The sequence below is a fragment of the Agelaius tricolor genome, unplaced genomic scaffold, assembly GCF_023055355.1.
Source record: "Agelaius tricolor isolate 1412-34295 unplaced genomic scaffold, bAgeTri1.0.p SCAF_2, whole genome shotgun sequence".
Taxonomy (NCBI): domain Eukaryota; kingdom Metazoa; phylum Chordata; class Aves; order Passeriformes; family Icteridae; genus Agelaius; species Agelaius tricolor.
The window spans coordinates 49,175,410-49,198,906 of NW_027269262.1; the positions used below are offsets into that span (position 1 = coordinate 49,175,410).

A 23,497-nucleotide genomic window follows, 5' to 3' on the forward strand; every position below is an offset into this window, starting at 1 on the left:
AATGCAGAGCACAATGGCTCACCACCCAAGGACTGATGGCCCATCAGATCCTGAGCAGCAGCCCCCAGACAGCTTTCCCTTAGTTTATGTCCTGAGCTTGACACCATATGGTATGGAATATCCCTCTGGACAATTGGGGCCAGCTGTCCCAGCTCTGCCCCCATCCCTGCTTCTTGTGTCCTTACTGGTGGGGCAGCACACAAGGAGCAGAAAGTCTTTAAATTACTGTAAACACAGCTTAGGCACAACTAAAACATCAGTGTGTTACCATATTATTCTCATTCTAAATCCAAAATAAAGCATCTTACCAGCTTCTAGGAAGAAACTGAACTCTATCCCTGTGAAAACCAGGGCAACAAACAAAACTAGTAAATGGGTAAGAGAAGTCAACATGCAGCAAGTTACAGGAGTTCCTCCTACAATGAGGCCAAGGAAGAAAAATCCCACAACACTGAGCAAGAGCTCACATGAGCTAGCAAAGCCAACTCACCTGCATCCTCTCGGTGGTGCTGGAAAGCGAGCTGGCTTTGTGGATGAGGTACGTGTGCTCCATGTACTCCGTGAGGCGCTGCAGGAAGCTCAGGGGCTCGTTGAATATAACCGGCATTGTGATCTTCGACAACTCCTGATGCACAAATGAAATTCCTGTTACAAACTGAATGATTAGATACCCTGACCAGCAGTAACCCAAGGGTAATTGGCTTATTACAAAAATAAATGATGCTCTTAGTGCTAATGCAATGTGCTTGACCTGGCTCTGCTAATACTGAAAGGACAAAACCCTTATGAGCTCGATAAGCAGAGCTGTGCTGGCGTTAAGGCTACTTTTAAAACAAAAAGAAAACCAAGCATCAAACTTCCTATCAATGAAAGCATTAAGAAGGTGAGATGAAACAATGGAAAGAAGTACTAAGGACCCTTTTAAAGACTAAGTTATTTATTATTCCATAAATAGATACAGACCATAGGTCATCTAATTACTTAAACATATTATCTTTTTTTGGAGGCAGGTGGGCAACTGGGGGGAGGAGAATAAGAAAGAAGAGGGAAACATGATGGTACAAGAGTAAAAAGAGGGATTTTGTATTCTGAAGAAAAAAGAGAGTTTGCAACAGGAATAAGAATTTAAAGGAAGCCCTACAATTTGGATGCTGTCTGTTCTCTCTCTCCATTTTTAAAAAGCTTGTCCTCTGAATGCATAACACAGCAATGGTTTAAACTGCCTGCAGCAGCAAATTTTTAAAAGGCTGTAAGTGTGACTGCTGGTCAAGGGTGAGGCAAACAGCACCATCCTGAGCCATAACAGCAGCACCTGGCACCAGGAGCCCTGGAGGATGCTTTGCTACAAGCCACTACAAGTTCTGCTGCCCCCCACAACTACAACTTCTCTGCAGAATTTAGACCCTTTTTTCCTGCACATACCTTATGCAAGGCAGGCTTTCAATCTGTTCTTTGTATTTTGTAACACTTTTCCACTAAAGACACTGGGAGAAGCCTCAGACACTTCACATCAACTCGGGAGACTTGGAGCTGCTGATGCAGGCATTCCCCAGCATTTCCACACCTCATTGCTTGATGCTGCTCCTAACTACAACCAAGGGGAGGAGGAGAAAACAACAGCAACTAAACCCACAAACTTTCCCTTCTGTAGACTACTGTTAGAGACTGACAGAGGTTTATCAGCAGCAAGTATTTCCAGCCTATTGTAGGATCTAATGGAGAGAAGAGCTTCTCTCAATTCACACCTAGCTGGAAGCAGATTAGGTGCCAACGAGCTAACTCTGATCTGGCCACCGTCTGATCAGTAACACCATGGAAGGGGGAAGACTCAGATACTAAGAGGAAGGGACAAAAGCAAAATGAAAGTGGTTGTTTTTCTGGGGTTGTTTTGTTTTTTCCACAGTCAAAATAAATTTTAAAAAAACCCCGCAAAGTACTTAAAAGGCTCAAGTCAAGACACTTTTACTGAAAGAATATTGCTCTGACTAGTTCCTACCTTCTTAAGTTAAGAAGGTAAAGCATAAAGCAAATTAAGCATAAATAAAGCAGCAAATTAATAAAGCATAAGCAATAAGCGATTAAAAAAAAAACAACCCAAAACAAACAAACCAACCCCATAAACAAACGAAAAACACATACAAAAGACCTCTTCTCCCAAAAAAGTTTTCATTTGGACCTCAAATAAAACAATCACTCCCCATTTTTTATCATAGCTTTCTGATTACCTACCATGCCAATGCATTTTCTTAAGATACTCCAGATACTGAAGTCATTTCTGGAAAACATTGGAGATGGTAAGCTTGTTCTGTGGAAAAGAAGAGTGGAAAAAAACAGAAGTAAGAAAAGTTTTCCAATACTGACCATGACTAAGAAATGCAAATGCTAATTTATGAAAGTAACAGTTCCCAATTTTTAAATTAAAATCCCGGGGGCAATGACAGTGCTACTTTGAAGCACTTAAACTGTTTTACCTGCAAAGAAACATGAATTTCTCCAAAACCAGAACCATGAATTTTGCATAACACCAACAGAAGAGAATGTCATCAAAACAGTTTTCACAATGGCACTACTAAGATATTTAGTTGTGTCTTTGTGAGAAAGTGGAAGTTAACTGAATAGGTACAAAAGTACATTCACTATGTCTGAACAGATATGAGGGTTAAAACAGTGTGTTTGTTTTGGAGTTTTTCTGCTAGTCACCTTTACACTGACAATGAAGGACCACAACACTTATGGGCTATATTAAAACCAGCCCTCAGGAACAAGAGAAAAAAGCAGCATCATTAAAGTAGGGCAAATGGAGCAGCCTCTTTTACAGGGGGCTGACATATCCCAAAACAAGTCATAAGCACACTTTCAAGGACCAGCATTTAGGCTGAAAACACAGCGTGCATTTCTCAGCCTCATGGGAAATCAAGCACGCAGTTTGTTCAGTTTTCTCACTGCTACTGACCAGCTCAACTGTTAATCCAATTTACTTCTAGAAAGGCATAAGTATTGGTCATAAGTCCTTTGTCCTTTGACAACACAAATCCATTTTTGGATCATGATGCTATTGCCAACAAGCAAAATTCACAATTTTTCTGTTCTTATCAATAAATAAAAATTACCTACAGCTTACTCAAACTGCATGAACTATTGAAGTTTCAAAGTTTAGTTAACTCCAAATTATTGTGTTGCTATCCTAACCAAAGTTGTCTTGTCTCTGCTCAAGGTAGCTAAAGCAATCTTTTTCAGAGAGTGTGAAGAGGCTGTACCTTCCTTCTCCACCCCACCTTTCTGATAAATAGAAACACTGTCTTTAGAAAAAAAAAATACTCAGGCTATATTGTTTGTTTCAGTAGCCCCACTGCTGTGCTACCTCCCCTACTTATCTGCCACTGGAACACCTTTACCAGGGCTGATGCTTCAGTTTTCAGAAAGAACAAAACCAAGAAATGTTCCTTAAAATCAAACAAGCCCTATCCCATCAAAATCCCAGTTGTATGTCTGATCTCCTCATGGTAGCACACTAGTGTTAGCAAGTAGCTACAAGCCCAACACTTACTTGTTTTACTCAGCCCCCCGGCAGAGGATGAGTGGGTAGGAGGATTTATTTTAATTGACCAACATACCACCACTCACTCTCCATTCTGACTTTTCACTGAGACACAAATGCTTTGTGAAAAAGATCATCCTGAATAATATTAAGTATAAAATACTTCTGTGGATGTTTTGATACACATGTCCAGGAGAGGACAGTGTCCACCAACTACTCAGTCTTATCTTCACCTGTATGTTAACTTGTTTTTCCTGTGTATCCTTTAATGCAGGCAGTCAGCAAAGTGGGTACTTGTGTTTTAGTAAGTCCTTCTGCATGTTAAACACATTAACCCTTAGTTTGCTGAAGTATAAAAAGAAATTGCTTTCCTTACATACTAAAACTTGCATTTTCATTAAAGTTAACCTGCCTTTTTGTTCAATTTGAAGGTTTCAGTTGCATTCAGTTTCAGCCATTTATCCATATTTGTTGCCTATATTCAGTTTCAATGGCATTCAGTTTCAGCCATTTATCCATATTTGTTGCCTATATCAGTCAAATCTGCTGTGGGAGTCAGTTCTCTCCTCCCTCTAGAACACACACACACACTGAAAGAACAAAGCAGTTTTAAGCCACCAAGGAAGATCCCAGGGACAAGTAAGGACATGTGGACAAATGACAGGCAGCCAAGACTTGAGGCCTACTAACCTTGACATACTCCCTGTGATTAAATTATTTTTGAATACAAAAATTCCTCTCCAGATGTCAGTTTCAAAAACAACTCGGGAAGTTAATTTTAGCTTTAAGTGACAAAAACATCTGCTGGAATTTCTGTGCAGTAGACAGATGAGATTTATTTAGGATCCTTTACTTAAACAAAAAACACTTGCCCAAAGCATTAGCTATTACACATCAACTGCTACAGGAATCTTGTGGGGAAGGAAACATATGGAGTGAAAAAGGCATGTTTAGCTTGCTTTTCATGCCAACCTGAACAAACAGTCTCCTGGCTCCCATGAAACTGAACACCAACATGTTTGCATTCTGAAAGGCCCCCAGTGCAGGGACCAAAGGGAAAGCTGACAACAAAATTCAGCAACAAGAGGAAAACAGCAGTGACAAGTGGATATAAAATGTTGGCACTTTATACAGAACATTTTTATGCACTGGAGTTTTTGGGGGTTTGCTTGGACTTTTCTGAGGGGTGGAGGGTTTTTTGCCTTTTTTTTTTTTAAAGTTTGGCTCAGATGAAAAAATTCCCCTCTTAAAAAGAAGTTATTTGCTTCCTGATTATTTACTGTACTACTCTGTCTCTCAAATCCTCTCCCAAGAAGTGTAACAAAAATTAGGTCTACTCTCAACTCTGTGAAAAATCAGCAGGATGGACACTACATAAAAAATTCAAACCAAACCAACAAACAAATAAAAAAACCCCCACCAAAACAAAAAAATCCCAAAACAACAACAACAAAAATAACTCCCTAGAATAAACATGCAGATTATATGTGGTACTGGCTTCACCTATTTCTAGATGTACTTCCCAACACTTTTAATTCCTTGGAACCAACAGATTTATTCCCACATTTCCAAACCCAAAGCATGCATGCTCCCCCTGCCAAGCAAAAACCAACCTCCACTTCTCTGCAGAAAACTCTCAACTCCTCAAATAATATTTAGGTGCAGTTTAAAGCTCAGGTTGTCTAGATGAAGACAGAAAATCTTATTTAAACTGTGGGCTGAACAGTGTCAGGTAATCTCATGTGCAACCTAAAGGCACAGATCCTCTACTCATCTGAGGGTATCAAGATTTTAAGCAAAAGAAATTAATATGGTCTATTTTCTAAGGGACTTGTTTCCATGTGGTTAACACAAATAGAAGTTAAAAAAAGTAAAAGTTATAAGCAAATTCAAGGGTGTAAGGATGGAATTAAGTGATGTTAAAACATTCTGAATCCCTCCCTTTTCCTAGCATCAAGAGGTTACAGCTTTTGCTCTGAAAAGGCCCCAGGTGGCAAAGCAGGCAGTGCCTATTTGACCACATGCACACAGTTAGAACCAGCCTCCTGACAAAACAGGCACAAATTGGAGCCAGCAGCTCCAGGCAGGTAACACTGTTCTGAGGTCACATGAAACAGATGCTGTACCAGGCCAAACGTGGCTACTACCAACAGCCTCAGAAAAGAGGCTAAAAATACCACACATCTCACAGCCCCTGAGAAGGTTCTCTTGGAGGTGAAGTTTAAATTGTCTGAGCTTCTGGGGAGAAAGAGTTTGCATCAATATATCTGAGGACAACTCCCAGTGTGACACCAAAGTGCCAGGTAAAAAAGCCTAACCTTACAGCTTAATCTATAATGTTGTTATAGTCATTTAATCCCATAAAATACAGCCATATAGTCTATAGCCATTTAGTCACATAAAATAAGGTCATACGTTCTTATCTAAATGCAAAATAGATTCAAAGAAGTTTCCACTTTTCTTTAGCAGTAAATTATTAGCAAATTTATGCACCCATTTTACTCCAGCATCCTAGGCTCTCTTTACTACTAGAAGACAGGCAGCTCAGAGAAACAACTGAGGCACATGTATTTGTTTATTACTTTTCATTACTCTTCATAAAATCAGGAGCTCTGAAATGCTCCTCCAGTCACCTGCTCCCTGCAGTTCTGACAGCACTGTGCAGCATCACAAGAAGTTGCAAAGTAATTTTTTAAAGTAAATGGAAAAGTAATTCCTGTTTGAACTCCTCAATTCAATGCAATACAACATGCACCATCATTTTCATGTTCATTATGTACTGCATCCTCTCTCCTCACTGTTTCCAAGGCAGTGAAGGCAATTCAGATGTCCACCTTCACCTACTGCTTCCTCCCCCACTCCCAAACTTCCTGCTCTGATTAGGGAAGGCACTTAGCCAAGGCCATAAATACCACATTGCTAACAGCACAAGAGCAAAACAGCATGCTTAGTCAGCTGGTTTATGTTATCTCTCCAAAACACTCATTACTCCACCCAAGCCCTCATTTACTTCAGTCTTTGTCTAGTATGAGACATGCACAGGTCAACCCTTGAAATATTAGGTCTGATGCTACCAACTCACTTCAACAGCAAGTTGAAGTGAAGTCTTAACTACCAAGACACCAAGTAACTAAAGCTGATCTAGCTGCCTTCTGTAAAATTAAATATTATTTTCCTGGTTTTACAGAAATGCGGTGTCGTCATCATCATCCTGTACATCCAAAACACTTCCAGAATAGTCTCTTTGAAACATGCTGAAGTCTGGCTTTATTTGTAGCACAAATGTTATATTGCCCTTTCACTGAAACTGGAGAATAGTGGTGTCTGTTACATCTCATTAACTCCAGACCTATTGTCCTCCTTTATCGGCAAGGAAACAAACAAAAATGGATCATTTGACAACGCAAAATAAGCACATAAAACATGGATGAGACTTTTAGAATAAGACTCCCTTTGTTCACATTTGAGTTTCTGATGCCAGGCTAGCAATATTTTTCATTCATTCCTGATACCAACAGAAGGATCAAATAACTCGAAATTAAAGAGGCAATAGAAGGTACAGGTCATTAAAGATAAATGAAGGAATTAAAATCCACATAGATTTCAATAAGATCTAATAAAAAACAAGTGTGTCCATTTTTAAACAGCACATTATCTTTTCTTTTTACTTATTTAGATTGGATCATTAAGATGCAAAGGAGCACACCTTGGAAAAACACTCTTTATAAAATCATAGCACAACCAATTACTTGTCAGTCATCCCTACAAAGTTTTAAAATTAGTTTTTCGGAGATTCCTGTGGTCTCTCACCATTAATGCACATTATAGAACTTCAAGAATGGACAACATCCTACCTGTGTTTTTTGATTCCATTTGACAGCGACTCCCCACTGCCACACACCTTTTCTTCGGACATGCTTGAAGTTATTGTATCTTTTGAATCCATGCTGTCCTCTAAGGAGTAGGCTGCTGCTGTTTCAAACCCACTTAATGATTTTTCAGATTCTGAATCTGCAAAAGAGCAGGTGCATGTTAATGAATCTACCGCCTGTGCTAGGCTTCAGTCACTAACAGATCTCCCCGCCTTGTACAAAACTGAAACCTAAGTAGCCTACTGTGTCCTGATGACAGCATCCATTTGGTAAGTAACTAGTACTGCCAGAGACTGCTGCAGCCCAGCATCTAGACATAAAGAAATTGCACAATAAGCAAGACCACAGTACATTAAAAATCCTCTACCAAACTGAGCCAAAATCTGGCATATTTATTAAATTGAAGCTACTAGACCTTGCCTAGGACAAGTGCTAGTGCCATACAGATGCCAGTAGCCTACTGAACAAACAGGTACCTTGAGTAGTGACTCCTTCTTCAGTTAGGTGTAAGTTCTTAAGACTCTCAGTGCTGTTCACCAACCTTCACTTCCCAACTCACTGAACAAGTATCAAAGAACAGAAGGATATATCATATAGATAACACCAACTACGTAGGTCCCAGCAAAGTCTAAGTGATAAGCTCACCAATCAACAAGATAAACTTCGTTCTGTGGAAGGCAGGTTAATAGTACAATCCACATCACATCTCAAACTAAACCAAATATCAACAACAAAACCTTCTTTCCAACCAGTGTTTTGGTCAGGTAGTGTTTGTCCAGCTCTGGAGAATGGACAGTCTTGCCCCAAATCAGAAGGTACAAATTTCTTGGCAAAGGCTGTATTTTTGGAATAGGTTTTCTTTCAAACCTGACAAGATTATCTAAGGCTTATCCAATTGCAAGTTCCAGGAAGTGAGGGAAAAACGCAAGACATCAACTTCTATCTCATTTGAAAAATTCTTTAGCAGAAATCAGGTACCGCACTGAATGGCAAACAGCTTAATGCAAGCCTCACTGTTCCTGAAAAATGTACACCCAATCTACAGTAGATGCTATTCCTGCTATGTACTGCTTCCAGCATATGCTGTTGCTCTTGGCTGCAAAACCCCAGAGAAATAATTGCAAAATTAGCCATTCTCTCACACACTCGTTCTAATTCAAAACCAGTAATCAAAATCTGCTGAAGTAGCACAGAGTCCAAAAGAATATCTCGCTCACAGCTGTCTACTGCCAGGTGCTTTCTTGTTTTGTCTTTAAAAAGCTATGCCAGTAGCTTCTCCAGAACATGTAAATTGTACATTGCTTTGCTGAAGAGTGTGTGTATATACATACATACATATAGATAGGGAGGACTTTCTACCACATCCAGATCACATAAGGGTCAGGAACAGGACAGAATCCTGATAAAAGGATGGGCTGTGTCACAATGTCTCCATCTCTTCTAGAGAGAGAGATCTAGAAGCATAAATGAGATTTTTCACTTAAAACATCCATGCCTATCTTCATCAAGACAGTTCTGAAATTAAGCGAGTTGCTAGGGAATGAAAAGAACTGCCAGCTGGTGCTCAGGATATGTTAAAGAAGTGGACTGGCACTCCAGAGAATCTTCTCACAATTTTCCCCAAATTTGTCAGTCTAGTTCTGTGCCAAGTTATGACATAACATATCAAAGCATTAGTTTGGTGGGTACTATATTTAACAAGTAGGGTAAGGAAAAGCATTTTTACTTGAGACAAGTTTGTTACATAAAATACAGATTTGTCCAGAGATCCTAAACCCAGGTAACCAGGAAGACTGAGTTTTCCTCCACATCCAAATACTGCAGAGGAAGAGACTCTAGGAGTGTAACCTAACTGGGGCCTCAGCTTTCTGACCACACAAGCTATAAAGCTCCTTGAAGTATGTACTCCACCTCTCTTTTGAAAGAGCTGCTCAACAGTTATCATGACAAGAAAAGCATGAAGCCAACCCAGTAACATAAAGGAAAGTCCGGCTCCTGAGGGTCCTTTCTTCTCTTGTACCATCCAGGACTGTCTTGCTTTCAGACTAGAGTCACAGTGTGCAAATTCCTTCAATCTGAGTCTCTGCAACAGACCCAGGACTCCAAAGCAGAAAGGCAAGAGCAGATAAGTTTCACCAGAACTGCCTGTCACTCTTGGATACGATTCTCAGTATAACAAAGCTTTTTAAATACCATACACATTCAGTTCTCCTCATGCTGGCCTTATAGTGCCAAGAGAGGATTCTGCTGGACTGAGCTCTGCACCTGCAAACCTCTCCAGAGCTGTAGACACTGACCAGACAGCCTTCCCCAGGGCATGAGCCTTACCTAATGCAAGAATACCATGCTATACAAGAAGAAACAGTAGAAGAATGAAACACAGCTGTTATAAGAAACTGCTCCCTAGAGAAACCTCACCCATTTTCCTGAGAAACAGAGAAAGTACATCTACAACAGCTCCTGCCATCAAAGATCTCAGTCTCCAATCCCTTAACCTCAGCCACCTCCTTTAACCCAACAAATTTAGCAAGCCTTGAGAGATTGTTAGGGTGTCAGAGTGAACAAGCCTAGTACTGTACTGTGAGCACAGGCAACTCAAACTGAGCTTTTCCCTGTGCACTTGCAGCGAACTCTTTTCTGAATTAAGATTTGCATACTCCCCCGTCACTGCAAAAAAAGATTTATATTCACAAGTTTCTACAGAGCAGCTGTCAAACAGATGACTAGGAGAAAATGAAGGTTTTTTTTTTTTTAATTGAACTTAAGGGGTTGTGGGCTGAGGAGGGGGGAGAAGGAATAAGAGTCCCTGTACAGAAGCCAAAATTTTAAAGTGATCTCTGAGACAAGACCAGGCTGACTAGGAAGCTCTCCAGCTCACAAAACCTGAAAGAGTAACAGTCCAAACACCAGCTACATTTTGCAAAAGTGGGAGAGCGCAGGGAAACAGCAGAAGCACTGACAGAAATTTAACTCAAGGGACTTCATTTCCTATTGCTACAACTGGTAAGTCTTCAGATGCAGATAGGAAAGTCTGGCCAATGTTTTTGATTAATAAATAAACCTGAGAAATATTGTGTTTAACCATTGGCACTGTTGGGTTTCAGTTCTGACCAGGTGTTTTCCATCCCTCTGAGATGCCCGAGTTCATTCTTTTAATTCTATTCAAGGCAAGAAGTGACAGGCAGCAGTGTTCTCACAGAGGCTGTGAAGTATTTTTGGTACACATTCAAAAAAAGCCACTTGACAAACTACTCTAAACATGGAAGGAAGGGCAAGAGGTTTGTTTGCTTTTTGTATCATTTTTACTTTTAAGTGATCTGATTACTGTAGACAAACTAGGAAACAACAAGGGATGTAGTCTGCTACTCACTGTACCATTTAGGACAGTTATTTATAAATACAGCATCCAGTAGTGCTAGATACCAGCAGAAGCTACACTATGACAGGTTAGCTTCAGTGTACTTAAATATTCCTTAGCTAAATAACTACTTTTATTGCAAGATTGCATCTATGCAAAGCCATCAGTAACCCTCTCAACATACACAAAAATCCTGTTTGCAGAAAAAAACCCACTTCTCAGATAAAACCTGTTTAAAAGATAAAAACAAAGGAAGATCTAAATTCTTCCCAAACTGGGTGTACAATTTGCAAATGAGAAGGGTATCTTATCTGAAAGGCAAAAATCAAGTACCTTTACCCTTTAATTCTTGATGTGCTTAGCCATTTTTCAGCCTTGTGGATGATCTCAGCATTCCTATTCCATTTTCATATGCTCCTGGTCTGTATTAATCAAAGCTAATCACTTCTCCACCTCTCTAGGAGATGGCATTGGTCTTCTTGAATTTTGCTACTTGTTCAGTGCTCCTTCCCTTCCCCAGAGCCCTCCTGTTCCACCCCACCCTGCTTTAAACATAGGAGAGTTTGACACATGTTAAGCATTCAATCCTGAAAGTGAGAGCGGCAGCACTCTGTGTGGTATCGAGTTTAATTACACATTTCCACCACGCCCATGATGAGTGGATCAGCGCACTGGGAAGCGCTGTTAACTGACCTATGGCTGTCAGAGTTCAGATTAATAACACCCTTAACTTTGCTCTTCTTAACACTGAAAACTGTGCTTTGGTAAGACAAATAACTGGCATTTTCTCTAGGTTCTTCCTTTAATTTCTCTCTCTTTGGAGGGATTTAGGAATTACTGCAACAGTCAAAAAGTACTGACAACAGCATATCACTTAAAGATACAAAGAAAGGAGACTTCAGAAGATAAACTTCAACTCCAGTAAGCAATCTTAACCACATTGCAAACATTTTCCTCACTCCAGTTTTGGAAAAGGAAGAGGATATTTCTGTAACTCTGGCCACAATTTCCACAAACAGAACCACACACCACAGACTTTAACAGTGAACAATTCAGTCTATGCCAACACTAGCAGGTAGCATGGCTCAGGCTGGAGCAGATTTGCAAGAGGAACAGATGGTACTGAGGACTTGACAAGCAAACCAGATACGTTTCTAGTGCTGTTCCCTTCAGATCTGCTCTTACTCTGCTGCCATGGACTGAGCTCCAATAGGAGCTGGACTGTATCTTCTGATTCAGCTTCATTCAAGAGCAATTGGAATTTTCTACAATGTGAACCAGAGCATGGCAAATGGGGACAAGTAGTTGCTGCACTGACTATATCCTTTTTGATACACCTCTTCCTCAAAAACCTGCTTGAAAATTGCTCTGAATTGCCCCATTAGTGATACTTCTGTTGAGAATAAACAAAAAATTATTTTTAAAAAATTAAAGAAAGAAATAAATAAAGCAGCAGTGGCATCTTCTTTCAACCTGTCAAGTCAAAACTAACAATTCCTCAGCTCAAAGTGCAAGCCTACTTATGCAACACTCTCACTTCTAAACTTACTCCTACAGCAGGGATTTAAAAATTCATAGAACTGCAAGCAGAAAAAAGATGGCATCCTGACAGAAAAAATACTCTAAGTAGTGGCATTTTCCCACTGACAGACATTATAACTTGTTATATCACCCTGTTAAAATACATTGGTGTTTGCTCAATCTCCTACACAACTTAGAAAGGTAATTCATAAATATGGCTATTTGTCCAAAATCAATATAATTTGACACTATCAGCTTGCAAATCAGGTTAAGCAAAAGCTTTGCAGACAGATGTAGCAATTGAGATTTCCAGAAACACAAAAAACCTCTCCTCAAACCATATCAACAAAAAACTAATTCCATTCATGCCTAAAGTGAAAGTGGTAACATGTATTCAGCAGTCAGGAAAATACATCACATTTCCCTTTTTCTAGCCGCCTCCCCATCCCCGCCCCCTTCAGAAACAGAAAGGACCTTAATCTCTGCAAAGCACTAAATGTGAACAACCTAGAGAAGAGACTCTAACACCAGTCTGATTAAATTGACAGACAGCCAAGAAAGTAAGTCTGTCTCAGAAAATTATTTAAAATGCAATTAAAATGAATTATGTCACGTAACTTCTCCCAAAGGAGAAAGAAATCATGTTTGGGTTTCTTTAGGTATGTTTGTATACATATGCACTCAGCAAGTTTCACAATTTTACAAATCCACTTAACACAATTTGTTTGTAGCTTGCAAGGACTAAACTACCACCTCTGAAAACAGGAGAGGTGGCTTTGAACCCTTTCATTCAACAGTATTTAGAGATCAGGTCAGTTATGAGATGTGTCAACTAGCAGCTCTTTAAAGCTTAATATTCTCTCATATGCACAAGGCAAGCCCAGCTGGAGAGACTACATTCCAACTGTATCAGATAAAGAACTGTTCTCTGCTTTGTTGACAATCAAAAGAGCCTGAGGTCTTTCAGCAGAATTGTTCCTTTGGTTCCAGAGGAAGAACCTGTTTTAGTGCTCCTCAGTCTCTTGTACTTGAAGGCTTGATAAATCTGCTGTTGGGCCAAACAGCAAAGTCTCCTTCACAAAGGTGATTCACTGTGTTCCTGTGCATAGACTTCCTTTGCCTGTTTTTTCACGGCTTAAGTTTCTCACTGCAGAACACCTACAAGGAGTCTGGGAACACTGCTTTTCTCATCTGTCAGAAGCATCAGACAGTTCAGTTCACAGAAAAAGTAACCCCATCCTTGCTAGTGAAGTTTGCCATCACAACCCAATTGTCTGCTACAGTTAGATTATGTTCACCCTCAAGCTTTTCCAGATCCTTTGTAGTTGTAGACAGGTGTGTGCTGCCCGATCACCCAGTTAGAGCTACTGCTGAGCTGCATGCACTATGTACAGCTTCTCTATACAAATGCATGTTGCAATCATTTCAGGCAGTTCAGAATCTTCCAAAACTACTATTGGCATGTCCTGCATATGAAATTATGAAAGATACTAAACTGAAGAACAAATAAGGAAAGAAAAGACATTTAAGAAATGTATGCAGGATTTTGATTCATCCTTCTCTTTCACGTTTAACACTTCAGGTATACAAAACTGAAATAGAACAAGCCTTTCTTAATACCATTATCCCTAAAAATTAGGGATTTTTATAGTCTTAGTCTTAACAATATAACAAATGAAAAAGCACACACCATCACGGACAAAGCAAGTCAGAAGGCTATAAGATACACTTATCCCTCCCAAAATAGGAGGCTTATGTTTTGCTATTTAAAAAAAGGGGTGTAGACTCCCAAGCAATCAGACCTTTCATTTCTGTCCTGTGGCTTTCTAACCTTTGGTCACGCTAAGGTGAAGCAATACAATTCTACAGGTGAGCTCTGGCAAATTTTTACAGCCCTACTCATAAAACACACCAAGCTTACTCCTAAAATCAGGTCCGTGTTATAAAGGCAGAGATTTCACTTACAGTTAGACTGCTTCCACCTTCTTCTCCCACCCCACCTGCTCCCAAGGCATTCACTACACACATGTTGTCTACACACTCACATCCTGGACATCACCACTTACCTGAAACAGCATCATAGAACTGCTCTTCACTGAGGATGCTGAGAGGCGGAGATCCCTTAACCAGAGACTGCTCTAGTTCATGGTGCTCGGTAGCGAGTGTCTCTAATGCTTCTGACAAGATCTTGTTTTTCTCCTGCTCATGCTCCAGTTTCAAATTCCTCACCTATAAGTAGATACATGTATGAATAAAATCTCATCTCTCTGAAGAATGTGTAGCTGGAAGGTATTCAGAAAATAGACTCTAATGAATAAATAACTAGCAAACAGCTGGAACTGAAACCACATGGATTAATGAGAATATTACAGTACTTGTGTGATGACAATAAGATTGTTAGTCAGCATTTTTAGTAGCTGAAAAATCTGACACGTAAGATCTGACATAAGTATCAATCACAATTCTGTAGGTGAATTCAAGCCAGATAACTATACCCTAAAACTGAGGGGAAATATTTACAGCTCTACTTGGATGACCTTAACTACGGAGTCAGTGATCAGTTTCTACACGCACCAAGCTCCTTCTACTAGTCTGCTCCAATTTAGGCCAAGCAGCATCATCTAAATTGAATTACAGAGCAAATGTGAATGCCAGCTACAAATAACTACAACTGAACTATGAGCTGAAAACAGTTAACCCTGAAGATTACAGAAGGAGGTTAAGAAAGAGATTCCTCTGGTAACTGACTTAACGTTGATATAAACAGCCCTCCCTCTGAACTCCCCAAACAGTTTACCAAGGAGCCAGAAGTTAACAAAAAGAGAAGCCCAGCCACCAGACAGTGGACCTTTTTTAAAACCCACACATGCAATGGGCTCCAGGGCAGATGATGTTATCCATGTTTTGAGTTCAGTACTACTAATGGGAAAGCAACATGTCCTTCCTATTTCCTCTTTTTTTTTTTTTTTTTTGCTGGTGCCTCCCTGCCTTCTGTGCCTGCCAGCAGAGGGGAAAGGGCTGTGACTGAAGGCTCAGAAATGGCCACCTCTCCCAGCCCAACTAGGCTTCAGTGTGCTACCTCTCCTTCAGTCCCTAAACCATTGAGTCTTTCCCTTTCTCCCTTCCAGTCCCTTTTCAAAAGCATCCCCAACCCCGGTCTTGTCCTCTAGTTTACTCTCAAAGGTCAGTTTACAACGCTAATTCCCTCTCCACTAAGAACATGCAAGGACATGACAATTAATCTCTTGGAACAGTTACAGGGACAACTTACACATATACCAACATCACCTTTTTGAAGCTAATTTAAGAACTGTTCATATGTCCTCTCTGGTTACAGTTTACATTAAAGCTTTACTTTGGAGGCTTCAGCCCCCTCAGTTATAACCACTTCTCAAACAGTGGATTCAGAGCTGAGCACAAAAGGAGCTAGTAAGGAGATATTAAAAGAGATTTGCCACTTCCAGAAAAGAGCTTCTATGCTGGTGGAAACATATCCTCTAGAGAAAGATTTATAGAAGAAATTTTCACCCTCTCAGTTGTGCCAAATACTAAATCAGCTGTTTTGGCTGCCAGGCTCTGAGTATAAGGGGGGAATCCAATTAAATGATAATTAAAAGAGTATAAAATTGGGTTGCTAATTGAAAGCAGAAAAACCAGTAAGTCACTTACTGTCTAATAGTTTTACTCTGAACAAAATGAAAAAAGTCTGGACTAGTTACTGTCACTTTCATTTAAAGTTCACTCTGACAGTACCAATGAAGCCAATTACTGCAATGTTTCATACAAATCAGACATGCCATTGCAAAAGATCTGTTATTAGGCAGTTTCTGCTAAATACATTTGGTATGCTGTCAAACAGTAATGGAACCACCAGCTTAGAGAAACAGCATCAGTATTTTGGTCTCCTGATACAGGGAGGATAGAGGACTGAAAATAAAATGGTACTTTTCATTCTTATTAAACAGCAAAGTAAAATCAGTTATGAAAACGCTATTTGCAATAATACTGTATTTGTAGGATTGAATTAGATGCCATTATGCTATAATGCTTTGGTAAGGGATTTGAGTGATTTAAATCTTTATCTAAAACTTACAGCAAATTGAAGGAAAATTGAAACAATCTAAAAACCTGGACCCTTTCACCATCCTTTAGTCACAGTTGTGTGACTAAAGAAGCAACAACACACACAGGCCTGAGATCACACCTGCTCCAAAAAGTATTTTCTTGACCTTAAGGTTCCTCTGTCCTATCATAATGTAGAGCTATTCAGAATTGCAGAAGGCATACTACAAATAAATTCTCTTTTTGTAAAATCAATTTCCAGCTTTACAGTAAGGTTCACTTTTCTGTGTGCTCCCAGACCTCCTTGTTGCCAGAAACTCACTAGTACAACAAAAACCCAAACTTTTCATCTGTTCCATAAACAATAGGGTGCTAGCCAGAAGCAGAGGAATAAAGAAAACCCACTTAATTTTATTGCTTGCAATTGTTGGGATGTTCATTCATAACTGAATAAACTGGATTTAAAGCAACCCTAATCAATATCTAGGGGCTTGAGATGGAAAGTTATAATATAGCATTTTTTTCAACAGTATGGAGGTTATGGACACACACATTCAGGGATGGACACACACATTCACACAGAGTCCAGAGATTGCCCTACCAATCTGTGCAGCCTGGCACCTCTACGTTAGTCATTCCTTGAGGGCTGTTGTCAGGAAACACTGCAACAACACCACATCCTTAAGCACCAAAACAGTTTCACAGCATCAACATGAGAACGAAAAAAGATTTTAAAAATGGTTCTACTACCCTTATGTTATTGATTGTGCCTGTAGAGAAGCAATGCTGGGAGAGATAAAGCTAGCACAACCCTGACGTACTCAACAACACAGGAGAAAGAACCTTGCTTGAAATAAGCAGATTTTTTTTAAACACCAAGCAGCTTTAGGAGACACTTCCATTTTGCCAATAATAAAAGTCAAAGTGACGAAGTTCACCTCCTAAAACCTACTTGCATAAATTGAATGTAAAGGGACGATGCTGTTTTGTTTTCTCAGAATCGCACACACTCTCTTCCCAGTTTAACGTGAAACACTGCAGACAGATTGGTGCTGCTTTCAGAGCATAAGTTTATTGAACAATGTAATTGACCAACTGAGTGATAGGTTTTCCCAAAATGTAAGCAGCAGATTGCAATTTTGCCATGCTCTATTTCTCATTCACAGGACATGGTCAATGAACAGGATTCTGAGGTGAATTAGTCCCTCCACCTTGCTACTCCACCAACCACTTTTGGAGATGGCATTTCAGCTTTATCCCTTTTGCAGAAGCTGTTTCTTTCCCATTGTGTCTTTCTTCAGTGGCCCAAGACAAAAACATCTGCAAGATTACAGAAGGAACTTCCAGACTAGTTTTAAAATTTGTTTTTAACACAAAAAGTGCAGGATTCATGTAATAAGCAGGAAGAAGAGCAAAAAACAATGTTGAGAAGCATTTCAGTCTATTAAACTGGATGCAGAGAGACCAGTATTCTTCAGTGAAGTATCACCTGATTTTGTGAAGTTGCATCAGCTGAATACTAAATCATTTTATGAACTGACAGAAATATTCATGTAATGCAGTGAATATCACACCAAAATGATGCAGATACCTGTATACACACAGTTCTGGAAATCCAGCCTGAGCGAGAGGAAGTATTGGAAGAATCATTTCATTGACAGCCTGATTAAGGTACAGCTTGTAATACAGCCATGGTTTCTGTACCTTTCATGGTGGTGCCTGAGCTGAGAGACAGATGGCAAATCCTACTGGGTTCAGCTCTTCATCTTCCAACCATGGAATGGCTGCCACCTATTAGACTCCTGTCACTGGTGCCCACAATTCCCATGCCACCAGCAGCATTATCAGCTTTCCTCTGAGCTTTATGCAGAAAGTGGCACTGAGTGCTCAAGTGAACCCAGCATGAGGCCAGCTGAGTTCCCAATGCCCAGCTGGCCAGGCCTTGTACCTTATCCCTGTCAGGAGCTGTTCTGAACAACAGCAAATAGTTATCAATAAAGCTGGGCTTGTACTCACACCGTTAGACAAGAACACTTTAGATCAGTCCTGCTTCCATCTCCGAAGAGAATGGTATTACAGTCAAACTTCAGATTTCCTATTTCTGATGGAAGCTATCTATCCTTGTCTCACAGAAGCAAACAATCACTCCATCATTATCCTTACAGCTATAGACACAGCTATAACCTCAGACTGAAGTCTTGGTGGTTCTCTGTCAGTGTATCTAGGTCAGTGCAACAATCCACTTTTAAAAACATACTTCTCCAGCTGAAGATGTTTGATATCCACGGTCTGGTAACCAGTTTCACTTTTGGTTTAATTGAATAGAAATCTGCTTCCAACAGCTTCCTATATAACATTCCTGTAAACACTACAGTAAAATTTGCTGCTGTGAACACCACATTGCAAGTTTAAATGGTAGAAGTGAGTTATTTTAGCAATCAAACTGCTCTTTCTTTTGTTAAAGGAAAGTAACAAACTATTTGCAGATACTCCTATTGCCGTTCCATGTTATCTGAAATCCTGCTAAGCACAAGAGCAAAGTTTAGAAGTTAGTTTCTTCATTGTGTACTACTGGCAGAAACTTCATATGCTTATTCCAAAATATCAAAAAGCTTATCTGTGTGTAACATACACCGGTCCCACTCTGTTCTGTACCCTCAGTCTTACTTAGGTAGGTGGGAGACTGGTAACAAGCACCAAACCACTCTTTTTTATTCCCTTTTTTCTTTTTAAAGGGTAAAGTCTTGAACTATATCAGCACAGCCTGTAACCAAGGCCTCTCTGTCCATCCTGAAGACATCTTAGTACAATACACAAAATACTTGCTTTGTTTGGTGCTGGATGCCTTTAATTTAAATTAATGCTCAACAACAGTGGCACTTCTGTGGGGTTGGAAAGGATCACACCACTCTATGCTCAGCTAATAACTGATCATCTCAGCAACATGCTCCTGCAGCTGCAAATAAGCACTAAACCAAACATACAGCGAGCAAGGCACAAAACAAATACAGACACCTCAATAATATGCAGTGCTACATGCTTTCAACATTCGAGCAGTAAATTAAAAGACAGCATACCTTAGATCCTACTTCTCCTGGACTGAGAAAAAAGACAGATTTCACAACACCGCAGTGTGATTTAGCTGAATTTTATTTTCAGGCACTCAACTTCAGTGCTAGGAGCAACTGCCCAAAACACACAGACTTCAGAGTTGTGCTGAAAGGAAGTACCTCCTCTTTCACAGAGAAACCATGAGGGGATCTGAAGACAGACTCTGCTAGAATGTCAGAACACTGTGTACCAACCCTGCTCTGCAGTAAGCTGAGCACGGGAGAGCTGCCCGTGACACCGCCTCACCAACGGCTCTGATGCCTCAGAAGGGAGGGCTTGCTTTTCAAAATGAATGGCCTTGTCCAACTGCCACAGAAATTCCTTTCCCCCCAAAATGTCATTTCTGATAGGATATTTGCCACAAAGCACAGAAATGAGGTGCAAGTTTCAGCTGGAGGGTAGGGGCTAGACTAACACCTGGCTGGAAATTAAGACATAACCAAGGAATTAGAAAAACACTGCTATAGTAGAACTGGCATTTTTATGTGAACATGTCCTGATGCTTTCTGTAATAAAGTAAAACAATTCAAACCTGCCATTTGTTTCACACTACATCTATTCATCTGAAGCTGATAGTTTCCAGGGTCAGCTACTCCAACAGGACATACTATACTGAAAGACAGAACTTACAGAGCACTGCATTGTAACACATTGCACTACAGAAAACTCGTCACAGAAATCACTGGGAGTCCAAAGCAAGAACTCTGTCCCTTCTGTGATTTTCATATCAAATGAAAACCCCTACCAAAAATGTGAAGCAAAGAGTGGAAATCACAACCTTGATGCAGAGTTTGATATGTACACAGTTTGTCTATTCTAACAAGCACAATTGTAATTTTGCTGTTAGTACAATACAGTCCCTATTGCTAGGGCCTTCTTGCATTAGCCAGTCCTTTGTGATGTCCAGTTTAAACTAGTGCTGAGTAAATCTATTAATGTAGAATGAGAACCAAAAAGTTTTATAAAGAGCCAGGCCTGCCTCTGTGTCTTGAACAAAGGTAGAAATATGAAGACTGATTCTTTTCCTCGAGGTGTATCTGTTTAGAAATGGAACAGTTCTATATACTTTGCTAGCTAACTTCAAAGCATGCTACTGCAGCACTAGTTCTACAGGACAGACTTCTAAGAAAAGTGCTGTTAAGACTTTCTGCTACCTGGAATAGTACCAAATTGCTGCTTAAGCTGCTACTGAAGTGAAAACTGAAACCAGTTGTTCTCAAGGAGAACTCACTCCAAAAGTTCTCATAGCTTTAACCATAATTGAACTTCAATACTTCCCAGATGCTTCCCAGAAAGAAAACAAATTTTAGAAAAGGATTGATTTTTACCTCTTCTCATGGGACTTAACTCCCACTAAGCACACATCAGTATATGATATGAATATGTATAATCATGCTTTTCTCTTAATCTTCCACCCCAAAAAGCAGGAACAGTTCTAGTTTCAGAATGCTGCTTTGCAAGTATGCCTCAGGTGTTTGAGGCACTAGATAAAGGAATGAGTGACTTACGAATACTCCTGTGGCACATCAAAAAACTGCAAGTGTGACAGCACACATTAAAGCAACAACAGAGTGTTCCCAAACAGATGCAATCAATTTCATGAAGACATCCCCAGATTCCTAAAGCATGTAAATATTTTACACAAACCTTTCAGAGTTCTGATCTGTTTATACACAAGCCCTTCTACAAAGAACCTCTTGCTGACTCACTACTCCCCAGCACCATCAAGCACAAGGGACTTGTGACAAATGTCTGCTATGTAAACATATGTTAAAGTCTTGCATCCTAACTCTTCATTTGCTGGAGTAAACCAGCTCCTATAAACTTCATCACAGACTGGGCTTTTCCCAGGGAACAGAGGACTGATCCAAAATATGTCATGATTTACTTCAGCCATTACTTCTTGCTCAGGCTTTCCCCCTCTCTGTGCCATAAGCCTGTTAGTTACCCAGCTTCAGAGATCTATCACACCTAAACCCAGCATAGATAGAAAGTGAAAGTGACTTAAACTACTGCTACTGCAACTACTGGAAAGCAAAACAAGATGTGATCACTTAATCAAGGAGGTAAGCTGAGCTCACTGGTGATAGGCAAATGGTTATTTACTGTATCACAAGACAGCATCAGTCTTCATCTCCAAAGTCCAGCCAGCTGACTCTACAGCATCAGAGTACCACATCTTACTGAGATCATCATATTCAAAAGAGAAAACACACCTGGAGGCAAACGTAACAGCTGGCTTGCTTTCAGACCCATATACAGAAAACATCACCAATACAGTTTCTTTTTGTACAAAGGCTGAAAGACCCACATACACACAACCAAACCCCATACATACCAATTTAAAGTCCTGGTAATCCGGTCTCTTACATCCCAACTCGAAGTCTATAGAGGAAAGCAAAGACTTTGTAGAACAAGTCATACGACTGCCTCAGTCATTCCCCAGATGAACACAAGAGTTCATTGTTAGTCAACCACGAACATTCACATCAAAGTTCAAGAGGACGAGTTTAGCAGGGCTGATTTGGAATGGTCATTTCATTCTTCTGAGCACAGAGTTGTAATATCTCCCTATATTTGATTTATTAATATAATTAAATTCTGCTAATGAAGGAAAGGATCAGGTATGATCATAAAACTTAGAAAAATACAGCAGAAGCACCAGTAGAAGCAAAAGCCATGCTATCCGCACAGAAGGAACTCTTACTTTGGCAGGATCATGTGAACTCAGGCAGACATTTAGGCTGTAAGAGAACTGATATTCAAGAGCAAAGCCAGAGATGCTGAGAGCACGCAGCAGCCTTCTCCCAGCGTACATGTCTAATATAAAAATTCATAATTCAAAACTGCTGGGAATAACAGTTTCTGAACTAGCCACATGCTAGGGACAAGGACTGTTTGCCTCCCACCTTTCCCTCCTAAGACACTAACACTTCCTCCTCAACACGGACCTTGCTGCCTTCCTTCCCCTCTCCTGTTTCCACATTTGGCTATGTCAAAGTCTGTTTATTCAGAGGCTGCTGAAGCACTGCAATTTTAACCAGTGGAGAATGTCACAGTTCCCAGCCAGGAACCTGTCTAAGAGCACATGAGCAAACTGCAGAGACTAATAGCTGATTGCAGATTAGAAGGCTGTTTTTGGCTTAAAATCTTGGATTTAAACTTTTCTATCAGAGAAACTGCTTTCTTCAAAGTGTTTCTGCACAGTCAAGACCTAAAAAAGCTCTTTCTGGCTTGTTTCTAAAGTGAGACTCAATGGCAATTCCAAGTCTTCCTCTCAAATGTATTTGTTTTTCCCATTTTACTTTAACAATTTAACTGTAATGTGATAAATGTCATGAGGTCTACTTAGGTTTGAGAGCTGCAGAAGTTGCCAGTCTCCAGAGCCCATTCTGTTCCTACTTGAGTTCCAGTACTATAACACTGATTAGTCAAATATCAGGACTTCAAAGAAAAAGCCTTCTGATTTTGTCATTTTCTGTGAAGTATTGTTTCTATTCTGAGTAATGCTGAAATTAAATATTGCTGCTATTCACTCTTGCCAGTACAAATGCCAAAACAAGCTGGGAGTCAATGACATCTGAGCGATGCACGCATTTGGGAAGCACGCTTTGAGCTGCAGACTTACAAGATTACCAAGAAAAACCACACCCCAAGGATATTTTGCTGCCCCAGTGAGTTTAAGTGAGTTTATGTTCTCAGAGGCATATGCCACAAGTAACTTTCCTCAAACTAAAGGCCTCATTGAAGCTGATCTATCATACTGATGCCAACAGAACCAGAACACCATACTGCTGCGTGCTTTCAGATCCAGTAGAGACAATTTTTTGTCTTCTTTTGAAGGACTGGACATCTTTGAAGTTTGCTAGTCTCACAGAGAGACCAGATTTTAAGATGTAAGTGCTCTTAAGAATGCATACAGGAAACATTTTCTTTTTATTCTTAAGGACTGTTTTGAAAATAGATCTTAAGGCAGTTTTGATCTACTTCCCTTAAGTATTCTTCCATATACACCACTGATTACTTTGATCAACC

General features: G+C 40.0%; 1 protein-coding gene across 3 annotated transcripts in view; it reads right to left on the bottom strand.

Moving 5' to 3' along the window:
• The window catches only part of OSBPL1A (oxysterol binding protein like 1A), a 77,646-nt gene that overhangs the window by 15,294 nt on the left and 38,855 nt on the right, over positions 1 to 23,497 (bottom strand). For all 3 annotated transcript variants that reach the window (XM_071418351.1, XM_071418352.1, XM_071418354.1), the window contains exons 17-20: positions 14,356 to 14,518; positions 7,393 to 7,549; positions 2,230 to 2,305; positions 491 to 625 (exon numbers count right to left, since the gene is read on the bottom strand). In XM_071418351.1, the coding sequence (XP_071274452.1) occupies positions 491 to 625; positions 2,230 to 2,305; positions 7,393 to 7,549; positions 14,356 to 14,518 (531 nt within the window). The remainder of the gene's footprint in view (positions 1 to 490; positions 626 to 2,229; positions 2,306 to 7,392; positions 7,550 to 14,355; positions 14,519 to 23,497) is intronic.